The 19,246-nt window shown below is 48.6% G+C and overlaps 2 protein-coding genes across 2 annotated transcripts; both read left to right on the plus strand.

Moving 5' to 3' along the window:
• The first annotated feature begins 3,141 nt into the window (after positions 1 to 3,141).
• Positions 3,142 to 12,404, plus strand: LOC130374296 (zinc finger CCCH domain-containing protein 14-like). The gene is made up of 17 exons (XM_056580998.1): positions 3,142 to 3,313; positions 3,662 to 3,704; positions 3,812 to 3,926; positions 4,198 to 4,238; positions 4,570 to 4,747; positions 5,557 to 6,064; positions 6,770 to 6,951; positions 7,066 to 7,166; positions 7,653 to 7,811; positions 8,300 to 8,386; positions 8,528 to 8,717; positions 9,025 to 9,215; positions 10,138 to 10,285; positions 10,434 to 10,576; positions 11,091 to 11,173; positions 11,364 to 11,470; positions 11,916 to 12,404. The coding sequence occupies exons 1-17, from the start codon at positions 3,278 to 3,280 to the stop codon at positions 11,917 to 11,919; spliced, it is 2,316 nt and encodes a 771-aa protein (XP_056436973.1). The 5' UTR covers positions 3,142 to 3,277; the 3' UTR covers positions 11,920 to 12,404.
• A 4,593-nt stretch (positions 12,405 to 16,997) lies between these two features.
• On the plus strand, positions 16,998 to 18,919 carry LOC130374335 (basic leucine zipper transcriptional factor ATF-like). Its single transcript, XM_056581054.1, has 2 exons — positions 16,998 to 17,231; positions 18,740 to 18,919. Exons 1-2 carry the CDS (start codon positions 17,166 to 17,168, stop codon positions 18,905 to 18,907), a joined length of 234 nt encoding a protein of 77 aa, XP_056437029.1. The 5' UTR covers positions 16,998 to 17,165; the 3' UTR covers positions 18,908 to 18,919.
• Positions 18,920 to 19,246: the final 327 nt, after the last annotated feature.

Here is a 19,246-nt window from a genome sequence, read left to right on the forward strand (position 1 = left end):
CATGCAGCTGGGGGCAGCGTTCCCCGTGCAGGTGTTCCGGTCCGGGAAGGACTGGGTCAGGTTGCAGGACAATGTCAGAACAGGTGCCGGGAATGATCTCCCTTGAAGAGCTTCTTTGTGCGGAGGCCTTTGTCCGCGTCCTCACCCCTCTGTTCCCTCTGTCTCACCCCGTCTCTCCCCTTACACGCTCCAGGCGGGGTCAAGACTCGGGCTGCATGAACCTCACATGTAATGGAAGGCTAGGAAAGAAGCATGAAGGCTAGCAAAAAGCCTGTTGCCAAAAGCAACAGGCTTTGGCTTATTGTATTAAAAATGTTAAAAAAGCAACGTTCTTTGGCTTTTTGGCTTCAAAATGTTTGGGGTTAATTATTGACTGTTCGAATCGATGTTTACGTGCCATGTAATTTAGAGCCACAGTTTACAGGTTTAGCATTTCTCCTATCAGTGTGAGAAGGAAGATACTCCTCGGGTTCATGGTTCTTGTAACCGCTAACATTTTCATTAGACCGGGGAGAGTATCGACTGAGTCATGTCGCCACGCGTGAGCAGTCCTTCAAACCAAGCAAACACACACACACGCATAAACACACACTGTTGATCGTTATTTGTTGGGAGAGCAACGAAGAGTTTAGGAAAGGTCAGGAGAATAATGGGCTTGCTTTTAGGATTACCAACAACGTTTGAGCCACTGCTTGTTGGGCAATATTTGTGAGGCTCAGACAGCGATGGGGGAGAAAATGTCTCATGCGAAGCGACACTTCCAAAGCAGGGATAGGGAGGGTGGCGGCAGGACGATACTAACACACCCTGTAGCTTTATTAACACAACGCAAACATAGACGTGTGTGATCAACCGTTCAAACCAAGCAAACACTTACACACACACACACACACTGTTGAACAGTATTTGTTTTGAGAGCCACGAAGAGTTCAGAATGGTAACGCAAATAGTTTTTGGAAAAAAGATTCATAATGTTCAGTTTGAAGTGCTTGACTACAGTACATGAACATAACTTAAGTACCCTAAAGACACAATTAGGGACATCGGTTGGATTGGCCTCCAGCAGTAGAGCTTACAGCAGAATTGGATCTGTGCTGAGTTTCTGAAGAAAGAACAAATAAGAAGGAAGAAATGAAGGGGCCTCTCTATATTTGAGTCTTGTACATCAGGTTTCTGGACGCTGTTAAGATACAGACTGTACCACGACGTTGAGACGTCATGCTGATAAAGACAAACAGACAGACAGACAGACAGACAGATAAACAGACAGAGAGACAGAGAAAATGGGGCGGGGGAGTATTGACTCATCTTTCTTTAATTTAAATGTCTCATTATTTATCAGTTACTTTGCATTTTTCTTTTTGTGCTTTGGCAATGAAAATGACGGTTTTTCCACAGCAAATGAAATAGAAATGGCTTGAGAGAGAGAGATAGAGAAAGAGACAGAGAGCGAGAAGGAGAGCTGATTGACGGACAGATAGATGGACTCAGTACAGAGTATTAACAGTTGCTATTGTTCATCGAGTAATTGAGTTCCCCGACGCGCAGCGTGGAAAACCTGCAACTGGCAACAGAGCGTGTGTGCGGGCTTTTTGTCCTTGAGAAAGACAAGAAAGAGAAAGAGAGAGACACACACACACACACACACACACACACACACACACACACACACACACACACACACACACACACACACACACACACACACACACACACACACACACACACACACACACACACAACCACACACACACACAACCACACACACACAGTGAGAGAGAGAAAGAGAGAGAGAGAGAGAGAGAGAGAGAGAGAGAGAGAGAGAGAGGGAGAGAGGGAGAGAGAGGGAGAGAGGGAGAGAGGGAGAGAGGGTGAGGTAGCCTTAGCGAGAGTGTGTTAGACGCTCGTCTAGACAACAGACTGATCCTTCCTGTCATTGTTGGTCGGCATTGAAAGGCTCATAACAGGAACGCAGTTCTGGGACGCTGCTTTTATAAAACCCAGTGGCGAACCTATCTCCTTAGAATTATTATAACGCATCCGATTATTTTTGATTTTACTGATACGTTGCTGTTCACATATGTTCTGTTAATGAAGAGTAGGAAATTGTACTTAGGATAAAAGCGTCTGCTAAATGCCCTAACTGTAATTGTAAATGTAAGATGTTATCAAGGGCATAGAGGCTAAAGAGACATGGGGTTAAATAACATATTTGACACATGACACAGTGATTCCCCCTTGATTTTTTTGTAGCAGTGGTGCTGTGAGTAGCCTTGCAACGCTAGGGGGGACCTGGGGCATGCCCTCTCGGAAGAAAATGTGAAAAAAAAGGTTACTTCTGGTGAGAGTTTTTTGGGGAAAATGTACTGATTGAACTTCCAAATATGGCATAACAACCAACAGAGTCAAGGTGTCTGCTGAGACCAGATCATATGCAAATGTGCCTTGAACTTGGCAGAAACTTTTTCTTTTTGCAGTTGCGCTGACAATTCAGCAGAGGCGCGCCGCTGCTTGACACATATTCAACCCATGTTTCTCTAGCATGTACCCCCTTGACGACATGTGATGTTAGGTGAGCATTCTGGACGTTCTCATTGTTGATTATACCAAATCTTTACCAATGGCCTTCACTGTTCCCCTGGACTAGAAGCTATCAAATAACGACACGAACCATTTTATTCGAAGTCCATCGTTGCCAATCTGAACTGTGGTTTTAATTATTTCAAATTCTAAACAGATCTAAAGTTTCAGGTATTTGGAGTGGTGTATTCTGCCATCTAGTGGACACACAATTACATTATTGAAAAAAGGCTTACTCTGATAAAAACGGACCGCATATGTGAGATCAATTTCTCATCATTAGGAACTGCCAAACTGATGTATATGTTGTACTTGTAGTTTTGGACACAAATTCCCTTAAAAAAAACATATAGGCTGCCTCTGATTAAAAATGTAGCCTACTCTTTATTTGAAAGACATTTTCCATGACTAGGCAGTGCCAAACTATTTAATTGTTTTTTCAATAAACTAGTTAATAATTCCACATAGATTAAGCAGACGCTGTCCTATCTGTGTAAAATAGGACGGTGACTACTTAAACCGCCAGGTGGCAGTATTTTCATACTGACGACCTGTGTGAGAAATGTCCTTAGAAGAGATCCGTAGAAGGTGCACCACTGTTTAACGTTTCACCGGAGTGTTGATTTGGGCAACACTACTAACAACTTAACTCCACTCTTTAACCCTAATACTGTATTCAATTTAGGATAACGCAATCATGGAAATTGGGACGGAGATTAGCAAGAAAATAAGGGTGAGTAGGAGATTTCCCCCTTGAATTACTTGTTTTGCATCTAGGCCCGAGTAAGTAAACGTTAGCTTAGCATAGCACGATTGGACCATGGCTAGCCTACTAGCTATAGTGTTATGTGTTGATATCGTATCCACGCCCACCTATCACACACCACAGCCGATTCTGTTACCTGGTGTACAGTATCTCATTGATCCACTCATGTTTGACGTACTGTTGATTGGTATGAGCACTTGCCCATTCATAAGGGTGCCTGCACCACGCTAGCTATTAGCAGAGCCAGCAGCACCATAACTGGTCAAGCGACCAGATTGTTTTCAAACCTGTCCAACATGTGTTATTTCATTGCAGGCCGCCATAAAGGGTAAGTTGCAAGAACTGGGAGCGTATATCGGTAAGTTAACGAATGCACCGCAGACTTTTATTCTGCGACACCCACTGCGTGTTTGCATGTGTTGTTGAGGCTTCTCTTTGACCCCGTGTCCCCGTCTCTCCCCTCAGACGAGGAGCTGCCTGACTACATCATGGTGATGGTTGCCAACAAGAAGACGTCTCAGCAAATGGGGGACGACCTATCTCTCTTTCTAGGGGGCAACACGATCAAGTTCACAGTCTGGTAATAATAGCGACGATCATGATGATAATAATTGGATGGTTCCCCCGCTAAAGTATCGACGTCTTGGGACTCTTTCACCCGGGTGTTGGGTTCTTCTTAAAGTTTTGTTCAAGAACGACCCCCCCACCCTCATTTACTTCAACTTATTTTATGCAACTGCAGATCACATGATCTGCAGAAACATGATTGAAACAGTAAATGATTATTCATTGTATTTAAAATAGTGTAATATTAGTTTTACCTAAATGGCACTTTTACATTTATTTTATAGGTTACATGGTGTCCTTGAGAAATTGAGATCCGTGGCAGTTGGTAAGTGAACTCTGATGCAAAGGTTTGACCAAATGTCAGTATATTTACTCACACAGTTTAGATGGATAAACAGAGCAATGCCGTGATCCCAGTACATTATTTCTATGTTGATTACTGTGTTCACATGGCCACTCATGTTTAACGTGATAAAGTAAATGGAAAGATTGAATCAAGACTTATTAAGGTGTCCCTGTTACTATACCCCAAGAACAAACCGATCTACGTTCTTTACATGATCGGTGCATGTAAACATAGTGAGAATCACTTGAATCCGACGCCGGTGAATCTCAATTCTCCCTCGCTGACCCGTGTGTTCTCTCGGTGCGCACAGACCCCGCGTCGTCTCAGCTGCAGCTGGACAGCATCTCCGTGTCGGGGAAGACGCAGTCCTCCTCCACCTCCGGCGGTGAGAAGAGGGCAGACCCCGCCAAGGCCCTGGCCCTGGCCGTGTCCAGCTCTCGCTCCGACCGCAACGAGACGCGCGTGTCCAGCTCGGCCCAGGAGCACAGGTAGGGCTGGGTCGATGTGCTGCTTCCTTTCCAGCCGTGGTGACTCTGTTTAGAATGTGTTGTGAAGGGCTGAAAATGGCAGTAGTGAACCTTTATGGTTCTGCGTTTGGTGTTAGTGAGCGGACCAATCGCAGCCCTGGCCTCTGCGTCGCCTCGATGGAAGGTTACAATTCTTGGGAGGCGCACGTCAGGCCCTTGCGGTGGAGCGTCCGCAAGGACGTAAGGGGTCCGTCACCCCCATGCGTTGCGTGAACGTGGGACCATAATCAGGCCTTTACCCTGTGTGGCCGAGGCCTTCATCCAAAGGGACTTCCAGGGAATGGCTCTAGAGGCGCCTCTTTGTGGAGCAGGACGGGTAGGGGGTTGGTTCAGCTGAGGACACGGGGGTTGAACTGGGCACACAGGGGGGTGGAACTGGGGACAGGGGGGTTGAACTGGGGACAGGGGGGTTGAACTGGGGACAGGGGGGTTGAACTGGGCACACAGGGGGGTTGAACTGGGGACACAGGGGGGTTGAACTGGGGACACGGGGGGTTGAACTGGGGACAGGGGGGTTGAACTGGGGACAGGGGGGTTGAACTGGGGACAGGGGGATTGAACTGGGGACAGGGGGATTGAGCCGAGGATACAGGGGTTCAGCCCCGAACCCAGTCAGAAGCACCCTAACCAACTTTCCGCCCGATCGAATGCATTGCTGAATCCATCGCTCTATGACGAAGATGCTCTGACAAAAAGAAAAAGGAGGAACACAAACCTGTTGTTTCCCCCGACCTCTTCATTAACCATCCCCCCCCCCCCCCCCCCCCCAGGACGAGCTCCTCCTCCCGCCTCACCTCGGCCGTGAAGCCCCTCATGGAGCAGCCCCCCTTGGAGGCCGTCCTCGACATCAAGCCCGAGATGGACGACGACGACCTCATCGACGAGGACACGCCCCCGGAGTTGGCCCCTCAGGGCCGCCAGCGGGGCCCCTCCGGCCGGCCCACCGCGCCCCTCTACCGGCCCTCCCACGGCGGCGGCGGCGGCAGGCTGGCCTCGGGGGGCCGCTCCTCAGACGAGACCAGCGTCCACCACGGCGGGAGGCTGGGGCGGTCCTCGGACGAGTCCGGCGCCCACCACGGCAGCGGGAGGCTGGCCTCGGGCCGGTCCGCCGACGAGGGCGCGGCCCACCAGGGGGGAGGCGGGAGGCAGCAGCACGGAGACAGCCACCGGCACCACCACCACCACCAGGACAGCCGCAGCGGCAGCGGGCGGAGCACCAGGGCGGCCTCCAGCCGGGTGGGGCGCTATGAGACCAGCAGCAGAGAGGAGCTTACCCAGGTAGGGGCTAGGTTAGCCAGTCATAGGGCATGTCCGTCATTCGATTAGCCAATCATAGGGCATTCCGTCATTTGTTTAGCCAATCATAGGGCATTCCGTCATTCGTTTAGCCAATCATAGGGCATTCCGTCATTCGATTAGCCAATCATAGTGGTTGTCTGTCATTTGATTAGCCAATCATAGGGCATGTCCGTCATTCGATTAGCCAATCATAGTGCTTGTCTGTCATTTGATTAGCCAATCATAGGGCGTGTCCGTCATTCGATTAGCCAATCATAGGGCATGTCCGTCATTCGATTAGCCAATCATAGTGCTTGTCTGTCATTCGATTAGCCAATCATAGGGCGTGTCCGTCATTCGATTAGCCAATCACGGGGCATGTCTGTCATTCGAGTAGCCATTCACGGGGCTTGTCCATTGTCGTTATGTTTGTTTTGGTTGTTGTTTAGTAATTTAATCCTGGAAACTTTTTATCGTTTTGGGGAGAGATTGTTGTGTTTGAAAATCCTGCAATGATTATCATGTGAGATGCTGAAAAACAAGGTTTTCATTCGCCATGGTTGCGGTATTTTAACCTTTTTATTCAGTATAACTCTCCAGTCCCCTCCATACAATGCTCTGGAGTCCTCTCAATTGGCCCATGATGACCCCATGATGCACGGCACGCTGTTGTACAAACCCTCTAATCATCTAATCTTTGTCCAGGGGGAGATGTCCCGCAAGCGCAAGGCGCCGGTGGCGAGCTCCGTGGGCTGGGTCAACCGACGGGCCGAGAAGCAGGACAGCGACGACGTCGAGGAAGAGGAGGAGGAGGAGGAGGAAGAAAAGGGCTACGCCGGCAGGAGCATGTCCAGCCGCGTGTCCCTGCCCTCCAAACCGGAGCGCAAGTGAGTCGCACGCACGCACACGCCTGGATCGATCACCATCCTATTGACTCGCATGGAGCAATAGTGTCCAACGACGTGTGGACAGAAGGTAAACGTCAACCCATGCCCTTCCAGACCCTCCCTGCCGCCGGGCAAGCAGGCCAACAGGAACCTGATCCTGAAGGCCATCTCCGAGGCCCAGGACTCCATCACCAAGACCACCGCCTTCACCGCAAGTAGGTCCACACTGAGGCTTGGCTATTCAACAACCACGATGCGTGTCGCGGCACCTCGTGGAGGAGTTGTAGGCACTAAAGAGAAGGACACAAACGTTTACCGCCGTGTTTTCATAACCGTGGAGTTGATCTGTTTTGACATCAACGCCCACCTCGTACCGTTCCCTTCGTACCGTAGACGCTTTTATCCAAAGAGGCATACATTAGGTACATTTGTCGTGAGAAAGAGAAACTACCCTATATCGCTGTCGGTACAGTAAGGATGTTCGTAGAACCAAGTGTCAAGCACTAACAATCACTAGGTTAACCCGTTCCCCGTAGACGAGCGCGAAAGCTAGGACAAGACGCTACACTATGCTCAGTACCATTTTTAAAATGCCAGGACGTACAACATACAATAGTTGCATAAGATGGGCGTGGGGGGGGGGGGGTCAGAGGGATTGCTTAACCTGTTGGGCTCTGAACCCGATCCCCGGTTTTCCCCAGACTCCCAGAGGCAGATGGTGCCCGTGGCCCCCCGGACCCGCCTGGCGAACAGCGAGGAGATGACGGCAGCCATCCAGCTGGTCCAGGAGCACCTCCAGACGCTGGCGCCCCAGGCCCCCTCCTACAACCCCACCGAGGGGCCTCCCGCCCGGACGCTGGGTAGGCCACGCGTCCCTGCCGGAACCGCCCCCAGAGAACGCACATGTGCAGCCGCTGCTTAGATCGGTGCTGTTTGCAGCGCTCGTGTTGGATTGAGAACGCACATCGCGGAGGACTCTGTCTCTCTCAGTATCTGTCTCTCTCCGTCTGTCGCTCTCGTTCCCTCTTTGTGTGTGTGTGTGTGTGTGTGTGTGTGTGTGTGTGTGTGTGTGTGTGTGTGTGTGTGTGTGTGTGTGTGTGTGTGTGTGTGTGTGTGTGTGTGTGTGTGTGTGTTGATTTACTGATTCTTTAGCTAATCTAAACTCTGTCCGGGCAGTTGTTTCTTTTTAGAAAGTGGGGGGGGTCACGCAGAGAAGCCTCATAAAAGCATGCGGCAAACGTATTGTAAATATAATTCAGTCGGCGGCGTTTTGAATCGATGACCCTGGATCAGATCCTAACCGCCCGGTCCGACGGTCCTCATCTCCTCTTCTGTTGTTCTCCTCTAGTGCCCCCGCCGAGGTCTCTAGCTTCACGCCTTCAGTTGGACCAGCCCCAGAACGTCTCCAGTGTCCCAAAGGAGCCGGCCAATCCCAGTGAGTCTAATTTAAACTTGAAGAACAATCGCGTGTCTTTTTTTATCCGATTGTTGCGGCGGTCCGTCCCGGCGGCTCGGTCCACGAGCTCACGTTATGATGATGATGTTGTTGTTGTTGTCGCTGCTGTTGTCATGGCAGATGTGGCCGTCACCGGGGGCAACGGCGCCAAGGCCTTCGACACCAAGGCCTTCGACACCAAGGCCTTCGACACTCGCTCCTTCATCATGAGCCGGGCCGCGCTCCAGGACACGCCTGTCCGGAGCCGGCTGCAGCTCCAGGAGACCGGGGACCTCGTCAGACCGGGGCTACCCCGCACCGTCCAGGCCAGGTACACACACACACACACACGCACACGCACACGCACACGCGCACAACGTCACGCACCAACACAAGCACGCATGCACACCGGCAGGCACGCGCACGGGCACACACGTCATCACACAGGCACGCACGCACACACACACACACATCGTCTAGTAAGCACACACACACACACAAACAAACACAGTCGCAAATATGCAGGCACACGCATGCACATCCACACGAAAACACACACCGCCGCACGCTCACACACCCCCCGCCGTGAGTCCCGTCAGCACTTCCTCCCGGGTCACCTGTCCGCTCTGTGCTCTCAGCAAGGAGACGGAGGCCGGCAGCCCCAAGTTCATCGTGACGCTGGACGGCGTGCCCAGCCCGCTGGGCAACATGGCGGACTGCGACATGGAGCTGGAGAACCCCCGGCCGCCCCCCGTCTCCTCCCGGCTGGGCCTGCAGGCCAAGGGCAGCATCCTGCAGAGGCTCCAGGGCGGGTTCAACATGGCCGATGGTAGGCTCCAGGGCGGGTTCAACATGGCCGACGGTAGGCTCCAGGGCGGGTTCAACATGGCCGACGGTAGGCTCCAGGGCGGGTTCAACATGGCCGACGGTAGGCTCCAGGGCGGGTTCAACATGGCCGACGGTAGGCTCCAGGGCGGGTTCAACATGGCCGACGGTAGGCTCCGGGGGGGGTTCAACATGGCCGACGGTATTTAAGGCAGCTGGGTTGTCTTTCTGGTAGGGGTGGGGGCGGTGCCTCATATGGGTAGCTACTCCTTCCTAAGGAGGTTGAACTTTTAAATTGTTGAGGTCTGCCCTTCAGACTACCACATGCATCACGCCTCACTGTCCTGTCCTCCCCCTTCTCTACTCCTCTTCCCTCTCTTCTCCATTCTCCTGTCCTCTTGCTTCTCCTCTCTTCCTTTCCTCTCTTTTCCTCCTCTTCTCCTTTGCTCTTCTATCCTCCTCTCCTTTACTGTCCTATTTTACACTCCTCATCCTACTTTTACTATCTACTCCTTTCCCCTCTCTCTCCTCTTTACCCTTTCTCTCCCTCTGTCTCCTCTCCTCTCCCCTCCTCTCCTCTCCTCTCCTCTCCCCTCCCCTCCTCTTCTCTCTACTCCCCTCCTCTCCCCCCCTCTCCTCTCCTCTCCCCTCCTCTTCTCTCCCCTCCCCTCCTCTCCTCTCCTCTCCTCTCCCCTCCTCTTCTCTCTACTCCCCTCCTCTCCTCTCCTCTCCCCTCCTCTTCTCTCTACTCCCCTCCTCCTCACCCCTCCACTCCTCTCCTCTCCCCTCCTCTTCTCTCTACTCCCCTCCTCTCCTCTCCCCTCCTCTTCTCTCTACTCCCCTCCTCTCCTCTCCTCTCCCCTCCTCTTCTCTCTACTCCCCTCCTCTCCTCTCCCCTCCTCTTCTCTCTGCTCCCCTCCTCTCAGATGACGGCATGGAGGTGGACGATGAAGAGGACGAGGACGGCGCCACCGTCCCCCAGAAGAGGGCGAAGGTTCTGGAGCGATGCCGATTCTGGCCCGTGTGCAAGAGTGGGGACGAGTGCCCCTACCATCACCCCACCACACAGTGCAAGTACGTAGCCGGGGGGGGACAACAACAACATCGACCACAACAACAACATTACAAATGGTTGAGTTTCCATGTTTGAGCTGTGAAGTCTAACCAAGTGTCTTCTGCTTCTTCTTCTTCTTCTTCTTCTTCTTCTATGCCCTGTTTGCAGGACCTTCCCTAACTGCACATACGGGGAGAAGTGTCTGTTTGTCCATCCCAACTGTAAATACGACGGCAAATGCACAAAGCCCGACTGTCCCTTCACCCACGTGAGCCGACGGGCCGCCGCGCCCCTGCCCCCGCCCAGACCAGGTACCCCACGCACGCACGCACGCACGCACGCACACACGCACGCACACACACACACGCGTATCCCCACACTCCCTCGCACTGAGACCAAATCAGTTTTTATCCTTACCCCAGGAAAAAACGTTTTTTAGTTTCTAGTTCAGCAAGTTCAGGAGTTGAGAAGATTCAAAGAAGATAAAGCAGACCCAGGATCTGTAATTATTAGTTTTTTCGTACACGGACTGAGAGAAGTGGAGAGGAGGAGGAGAAGTACAAGGGGGTAATCATAATGAACAGAGAGCTCACTGGATGATGCAAGTATATGCAATTAAATGCAAAATTTGTATAACATAAAATAAATTATGTTCCCCCGCTTTGGCAGTTGAACAATGCATTAATGACACTGCCATGGTAGCATAGTTGGAAAGGGCAGTTGTTGTTGAAGCTGAAATCCCAAGAGCTGACGTGATTGGCTGACATGTCAATGTGTGTGTGTGTGTGTGTGTGTGTGTGTGTGTGTGTGTGTGTGTGTCCACAGCGGCAGCAGCCCCGCAGTCTGGCAGTGTGTGTCGCTTCTTCCCAGAGTGCAAGAAGATGGACTGTGCCTTCTATCACCCCAAGGTAACCACGGTTACCTGGTTGTACATCAACATGTCGCACATCGACATGTCGCACATCGACATGTCGCACATCGACAGGTCTCACATCACCGTGTGACACATCGTGTGACGCATCAACATGTCGCACATCAACATGTGACACATCACCGTGTGACATTGACGCGTTGCCATGGTGTCGTTGTGCCCAACAGCCGTGCCGCTTCGCCACCCAGTGCAAGCGAGCGGGCTGCACCTTCTACCACCCCACCACCAGCCTGCCGCCCCGACACGCCCTCAAGTGGACCAAGGCCCAGAGCAGGTACGGCCCTGACCCCCACAACCCCCCCCCCCCCCTAACACACGACTCACGACCCGTGGACTCCCTCTAGCGGGAGGCATCAGCCCGGCCCTCTGCTCTGCCAGCCTCACTGCCGCCCGCTCTGAGTTCAAACTGACTTTGGGCCACGTGTTGAAATGCACCATTTCCGTTTAGCCAGTCATTTATAAATATGAATAAAGTTCAAGTTTTTCTAAAGCCTGGTTGGTGTTGCTGAAACGTGGGTTTGTTTATCTTTAATGGCGAGTAGTGGTTTGTTTGATTTCAGGATTTAAAATGATTTTAGTCATTTGATCTCGTTGTTAAACAGAGGTTTGTTTCAACGGTTTAACATCGTGGCTGGAAGAAGTTGAACATCAGCTCTCATGTCTTGATACTCCTATTTGGTCGAATACTAATCCATGTGTCTGTCTTTCTTCCGCTGCAGTTAAAGCTGACAGATCCACAGACGTCAAGAAGAAAGTATCGCGACGATGACGACCAGATAGAATTTTGATATCGTTTTCTAAAGTCCTTGGTTCCCCGATCTTAACGTTTTTAGTTTCCATGTTTTGTGAAATGCATTTTATGAAAGGTTTGTGTAAGTGGAACTGTTGACTTTTCTCTAAACGTTGGATGTATTAAAATATCCTCCATATAAAGTCAGTGTTTTTTATGTGGCCTGAAGTTGTGTCCTTCTTTACACCCAAAAATGATCAAGCACACGATTTTGCATAATATTCACAAAGTACAATGATCAGATACCATTGGACATTTAGGGTAAATACTAAGTGTACTTTTAGTAAATGCAATAAACACCTTTATCCATAGCAAGTATTAGCAGTGGGAACTAAAAATACAATTTAAATATGATAGCTACGTGACCATAATAGCCTATTAATGTCTGGAGGTTGAATGAAACCACCTGAATTTTGAACCAAATCGTCATAATAAATTGAAACCTTTGCCTGGTTTTCTGAAGACAATCATTGAGGAAATAAAACGAACTAGTTTCGTAGTTGACTGTTGTGGCCGGATCTTTGTAGAGAGAGAAAGAAGGCTCTCAAAATAGCTCTGGTTGCGGCCACGGTGGTTGACTCATAGCACAAAGTTATAGGTTCCCAGTCAGTACTCCATCGATGCCTCGCGAGAACATGATCTCGCGAGTTCATGCCAGTTAAGCGAGAAACTAATCAGAAATCGCAAGATCAGGATGGTCTCAATATCCACGTTGGCTGAACATAACTGCCTTCATTTTAATAGCCTACTCTGGGTTATCTCCGATAATGAACCCCTGAAGCCCGCTAAAAGCGTTGTTCTTCAGAGGTGTTGTTGCCTAAACCTCCTCAGGCTAAGCCAATCATAAACAGAGTTCTGCTTCTGAAAAAAAATCTGCTGTTTTACTTAATTAATGAGATACCTCAAAATCCCGAGAGAAGCTGTTACCTGCATGGAGTGCGGTTTGCTGACAATCATAGCAATCGGCAACACATTTCACATGGAAAAGGTATGTATTTACCATTTCAATCTACACATAAAGATCGTGCTGTGGCATAAATCGGCACGTTAATTCTAGATATAGGCCTATTTGACAAGGGGGCTGTAACGCTCCCAAGCTGCGAATCATTATCTAACCACCAGATGGAGCGAGAGAGCGTTGGGATGACGTCATGGTTGTCGAAGACAAAAGCATTACCAGCGCTGTACTCTCTCGCCGGGCGCAGTGGCGTGCGCCTGTAATCCATGCTACTGGGAGGCTGAGGCTGGCGGATCGTTTGAGCTCAGGAGTTCTGAGCTGCAGTGGGCTATGTCGATCGGGTGTCCGCGCTAAGTTCGGTATCGATATGGTGCTCCTGGGGGAGCCCGGGACTACCAGGTCGTCTAAGGAGGGGTGAATCGGCCCAGGTCGGAAACGGAGCAGGTCAAAGCCCCCGTGCCGCTCAGTAGTGGGTTCGCGCCCGTGAATAGACGCTGTAGTGCAGCCTGGGCAATATAGCGGGACTCAGTCTTTTTAAGATAAAATCGATCTACATTTTTAATGGTGTTAAATTTTAAACGTTAGTTCACCATACTGTTCTTAAATAGTATGCAATTGCCATGACCTACTTTCCCCTCAATGCTGAAAATTATAAATATTACAGTAAATGCCTTGCTTTTTATGAATGATTCTAATTCACTCAACATTTAATAGGGAATCCCACCTTTATTGTAATTACGGGGCTTATTTCATACTACTTTTGATGTTCTGAACGCTTACAACATAGCCGATGGCAAGCTCAACGTCCCATCCAACAGCATCTCCTACTGGTTAAGGGTGTAAAAGCATGACATTTACTCCAACTAGTTCCCTTAACCACCCACTAGATGTCCCTAGTTTACCATTCAACTGTCATTAAGCTCAGCAGTTTACTTTTTTTCAACTAAGTGGACAGTGTTGACGCATTAATGTTTCACATGTTTTAATGTTTCACCTCAATACCGAAAAGGAGCAAAGATTGTGCATACTGGTTCTGATCTCTTATATTAAAACGCATGTTATTTCCCATGGAAAGGTATTTGGGAAACATAGGCATATAGGCTAATAATAGCCTAATACAAAAATAACTTAAAGGTTGAGGTTAACAATAATTTCAGAGTTGCTTTGATTTTATACTCTTTTTACAATTTAATCACTCGACATGATTAAATCTCGACTGCATAATTATTTTTTAAAGTCCCCTTTAAAGTCCCCTGTGACAGGCAGCTCTTTAAAACTCCCAGTTTAATATTTGCTGGGTCTTCAATACATGGCCATCATGCTTGTATGGTTTGTACAGCCTTACATTTAGCCCACACATTCAAACGGCTACATTAATGTCAAAGTGTGCGTGTCGTTGTGATCCATTGCTTACACGACAAAAAAACATTTTCTTGGTGTATTAGTAAGTTTAAGCCTAAGTTAAGTATTATCCAGGCCATCTCGTCTAAACAATATTAGGGGCAAGGAACATAAAACAAACCTTAACTAGTAGACGCGTACAGAGATGCATATGAGCGGAATTAATGATTAATATCCCCAAATAATCCTCACCCCCACACATACACACACAAACACACACGCACACACACGCACGCACCTAAAACAAACATTAACTATAACGCCTACACGATGTACAGATGCATCTGAATGAGGGGAATTAATTATCGAAACTATCCCCAAATCCTCACCCCCACACACACAACCACACACACGTGCACACAGACGCAGCTTGTATTTCCAACTCTCTGTATTAGGTTTTTCTGGGCAGAATCAAGACTGTTGATCCATTTGAGGAGTTTCTGTTTATGTATTTTTTCATATTCAACAGTTTTGGAGCACTCTAAATGCCAAGTACCAGAAACGTCTGTCCGTCAGCCAAGCTCCGCACACTCCGGCTATAGCGCAAAACACGTTTCTGTGTGGGAGGGCTGTTCTGCCCAGTGAAGCTGTTTTCGTCGTGATTTCGCTTTTTCTTTTCAGCTTTTATTTTTTTATATTCGATCGACTCGGTCTTGTGCCACTAATTCTACCTTGTTCCAACGTTTAGGGACAGAGGAAATCATCCCAATAGAGATTTTGGGAACAAATAATTGTGGACATGTGTGGGCATGTATCAAATATTATATAGGCCTATCGTTATTGATAGTTCATTTATACTACACCAGGCTTCTTGCGAGGCAAATATTTAATAATATTTACAATAATAAAAAAACCCATTTCATTTCATATTTTTCTTCAGTTTACCATGCATGGGTACCACCATTTTAAAGACACGCAAATATATGTCATCCCGCGGTGTAAGGGCTGGCAGACCTATACCAAAGGGCATTGAGTTCTATAGGTTACAGGCTCATTCTAATGAGATGTCTCATTTCCTGTAAGTCCCTACGGATAAATGGTGTCCCCCCACCCACACAAACACACATATGCTCTCTCTCTCTCTCTCTCTCTCTCTCTCTCTCTCTCTCTCTCTCTCTCTCTCTCTCTCTCTCTCTCTCTCTCTCTCTCTCTCTCTCTCTCTCTCTCTCTCTCTCTCTCTCTCTCTCTCTCTCTCTCTCTCTCTCTCTCTCTCTCTCTCTCTCTCTCTCTCTCTCTCTCTCTCTCTCTCACACACACACACACACACACACACACACACACACACACAAAGCCTATAGCCTATGCAATGAATATGCAATAATAATATATAAGTTACCGTTATTATGGATTGTTATTCAAAGTTTTCTATTTGATAATAAACCGTACGTTTTTCACGTTAAGGGCTTTTCTGCAGGGTCAGGTTATTTTCAAATAAAATCTACCCCTCCGACGGTCAGTATTCTGCGTAGCCTACTTTTACCCCTTTCGCCTTACTCGGAAACCTCTTCACCAGCGCTCTCTTCTCCTTAAATGCCAATGCATTTCCCTCATGAACACTGTGTCGCGGTCACACACTTTCCTCCGCTGTTAAGCATGGGCAGAGAGCGCTGGTGAATCAGAGGGATTTCTGACACTAGGTGGGCAGCCAGTCGGTGGAACCCCCCTGCCTCCTCTTCTTCAGATGGCGAGCTGTTCGGGACACCACAGCTGGTGCACAAGATTCAAGAGACCAGAAAGCGCAAGGAGAAAAAACCCACAAAGTGCTTCTGAATACTCAAAACCCAGTCATCCACGCAGCTTCTCCTTTTCTCCATTCCCTCTCTCTCTCTCTCTCTCTCTCTCTCTCTCTCTCTCTCTCTCTCTCTCTCTCTCTCTCTCTCTCTCTCTCTCTCTAGACATGGACCATTGAGAATTTGGTCGAAACTTGAAAACAGAAAGAGGTAATTACATTACATTTATTCAGCTGACGGTTTTATCCAGGGCCATTGAACTATGGCAACCCCAACCAAAAAGTGCAAGAATCATGCGAGAATACAAATCAACAAATAGGTCGACTGCTTCGAGTGCATTTAGAAAAAATAAGGGAGAATATTGTTTTAGCTTAGTTTTTTGTAATATCATAGTTACCTGTACTGTAACTATCCATACTAATTACAGTACAGTATACAACACATATACTCAGTGTCAAACAGAAAAACAAGCAACCACATAAAGTTTTAGTATCAAAACTTTATTAATCAAATATCATCAAACACACACATCCCTTAATTGGGACTGTTTCTCAATCCACAAATGTGTGTGTTCTGCCACACACTGTATGATAAAAGTAAATGGACTGGGTTTGCACAGTCTTACGATAAACGCAGCGGGGAGTTTTGGTTCTGTGTCGGGAGTTTACAAACACCTTATTGTTACCAAGGTGAACATAAAGACCTCACCGGACACATGACTTCTGGGGTAATGACATAACGTGGATCTTACAAGAAAACCCAGCTAATTAGGCACAGTCGAGGGAGAGAGAGAGAGAGAGAGAGAGAGAGAGAGAGAGAGAGAGAGAGAGAGAGAGAGAGAGAGAGGCGGGGGGGGGGGATAGAGAGAGTGTGGGTGAGAGTCAAATAATAGAGGAGGGTTGTTAGAACGAGAGAGATTCATCACTGGTAAAGTGAAAAGAAGGTTCCTCTCAGAGCAGCCTCACACACAGACACGCATGCTCAGACGCGCGCGCACAAACACACTCACAAACACACACAGACACATTGCAGCCAAAGTGAAAGCAGAAGCGGTTCAGAGCGAGACGGGATCGGAGACGCCACACTCGGCATGGCTCACGGCTCCGACAGCAATGACACAAGTTACAACAGGTCTCCTTCACCGGCCAGCCAACCGGTAAGTCGGTAGCGTTTCTCTCTCTCTTTTTCTCTATATATTCCGTCACTGCCCCCCGCCAGGAGAGAGAGGGTAGAATGAATTATTCTCCCCCTTTCAATCTACCCTTCTTTACCTGCTCGGCTTTTTGAACAGTTAAACCTGGGGGGAGGGGGTGGCAAGAAAGCTACACACACTCAGAAGAAACCAGCTATTGCATGGGTCTGAGGGTGTTCATATTGGTTGATATTCAAATTTTGCCTGAATGGGGGAAACAGCGGGGATTGCAGAGATGTTGTTTATGACTAAAGCAACAGGCGCCAGGGACCCAGAACGCACGCAGTACGAGAATCTGTGAATGAATGAATGCTGCCAGAGATGTCATGTGGTTTTTTGATAACGCGACCTATGGCTCATCTCCGAGTCACTTGTGCTAACTTGTCAGATCAGAAGCTCCGGTCTGGGCCTGTGTGTGCGAACCTATTCAAATCTCCCCACACATTCATGTCCACATTCTTGTATTATGTTTCCAAACCCCAGTGCGATGCAACATGCCTGTGACATGCGCTATGTCTCCTGCGCCCGACTTTATCTTCTGAAGTTCCTGAGAACCACTTTAAGCAACATTGAGGTGGAGATTTTGTTAAAGTTATGCAAGCTAGATGATGTCTTATTTTGAAGTGAGATCATTGAGAGAAAGCATTGAGAGGGATATGTCTTGGTGTCTCCTCAATGGCCCACATTATGCTAGTGGCTTTACAGTTGAGTCAGCACTTTGCGGGTGCACCGTAATTCTGATGCCTGTCACAGTTACTGGTGTTTGGGACCTGAAACAGGGTGTGTGTGTGTGTGTGTGTGTGTGTGTGTGTGTGTGTGTGTGTGTGTGTGTGTGTGTGTGTGTGTGTGTGTGTGTGTGTGTGTGTGTGAAATCCAGGGCATATCTCAGCCACACCCCTAACTGTGTGCCATCAGGTACAACGAAAAAAAAAAACGCCTATGTCTCAAACTGTCAAACTGTTAATAACCAAAGTATTTGTCTATGTCGAGGTAATTTGGGTGGGGCACGTCGTTATTATTCAGGTGAAATCCCATAACGACCTTAATCATTTTACAACAACAAGGCATATTTACCTTCCATATATGGGCCTTATTCACCCAAAAGCAGTCTTGGTTCCATCTCGGGTTCTATCTTGGTTCTAAACACTAGCATATAATTGAATGCGGCAGGGGCGTATAAGGACAAGGGGGCCAGGAAGCAACCTTGGGAAATTACCTGTGGTCAAACTATATAAATAACCCATGGTGTTCTCGATTCTAGACAAATGCTGTTGGTTCCATGGTTTTCTCGGTTCTAGAATGAATGCTGTTGGTTCCATGGTGTTCTCGGTTCTAGAATGAATGCTGTTGGTTCAATGGTGTTCTCGGTTCTAGACTGAGGGCAGTTGTTCCAGTGTTCTTGGTTCTAGACTGAATGCTGTTGGTTCTTCTCCGCACTAGGCTGAAGGTTGGTGGTACTGTGTTCTCCGCAGGGTTCCTCAGATGATGCAAAGAGGGTGATGAGACGGGAGAAGAACCGAATCGCGGCCCAGAAGAGCAGAATGAGGCAGACCCAGAAGGCCGACACGCTACACCTGGTGAGAATCACAGCTTCTCGGGACCGTAGGCCTGGGGGGAGATCCGACCTGGTGCCGTTCTGAATGGGAGTCAAACCCTCTCCACACAAAACTAGATTGTCCTGCCTTGTCTCTCAATTTTACTCTCAATTAGCTACTACTGCTATTACTAATTCAACTACTGAGATAGTTTAGTTTGTGTATCCTATGGGGGGAAGGGGAGCTTACAGTTGATTTCAGGTCAATCTGTGTACACTGTGCGCATGTGTGTGTTTTCAGGGGCACATGTGTGTGTGTGTGTGTGTGTGCATGTGTGAGTGTGTGTGCTTCTGTGTTTGAGTGCATCTGCCCAGCCTAGAACCAGCTTAATGATGACACCCTGATGAAGGTCACAGCTCTGATGAGAGATATCTGGCCAAATTA

Source organism: Gadus chalcogrammus, chromosome 21 (assembly GCF_026213295.1).
Source record: "Gadus chalcogrammus isolate NIFS_2021 chromosome 21, NIFS_Gcha_1.0, whole genome shotgun sequence".
NCBI lineage: Eukaryota > Metazoa > Chordata > Actinopteri > Gadiformes > Gadidae > Gadus > Gadus chalcogrammus.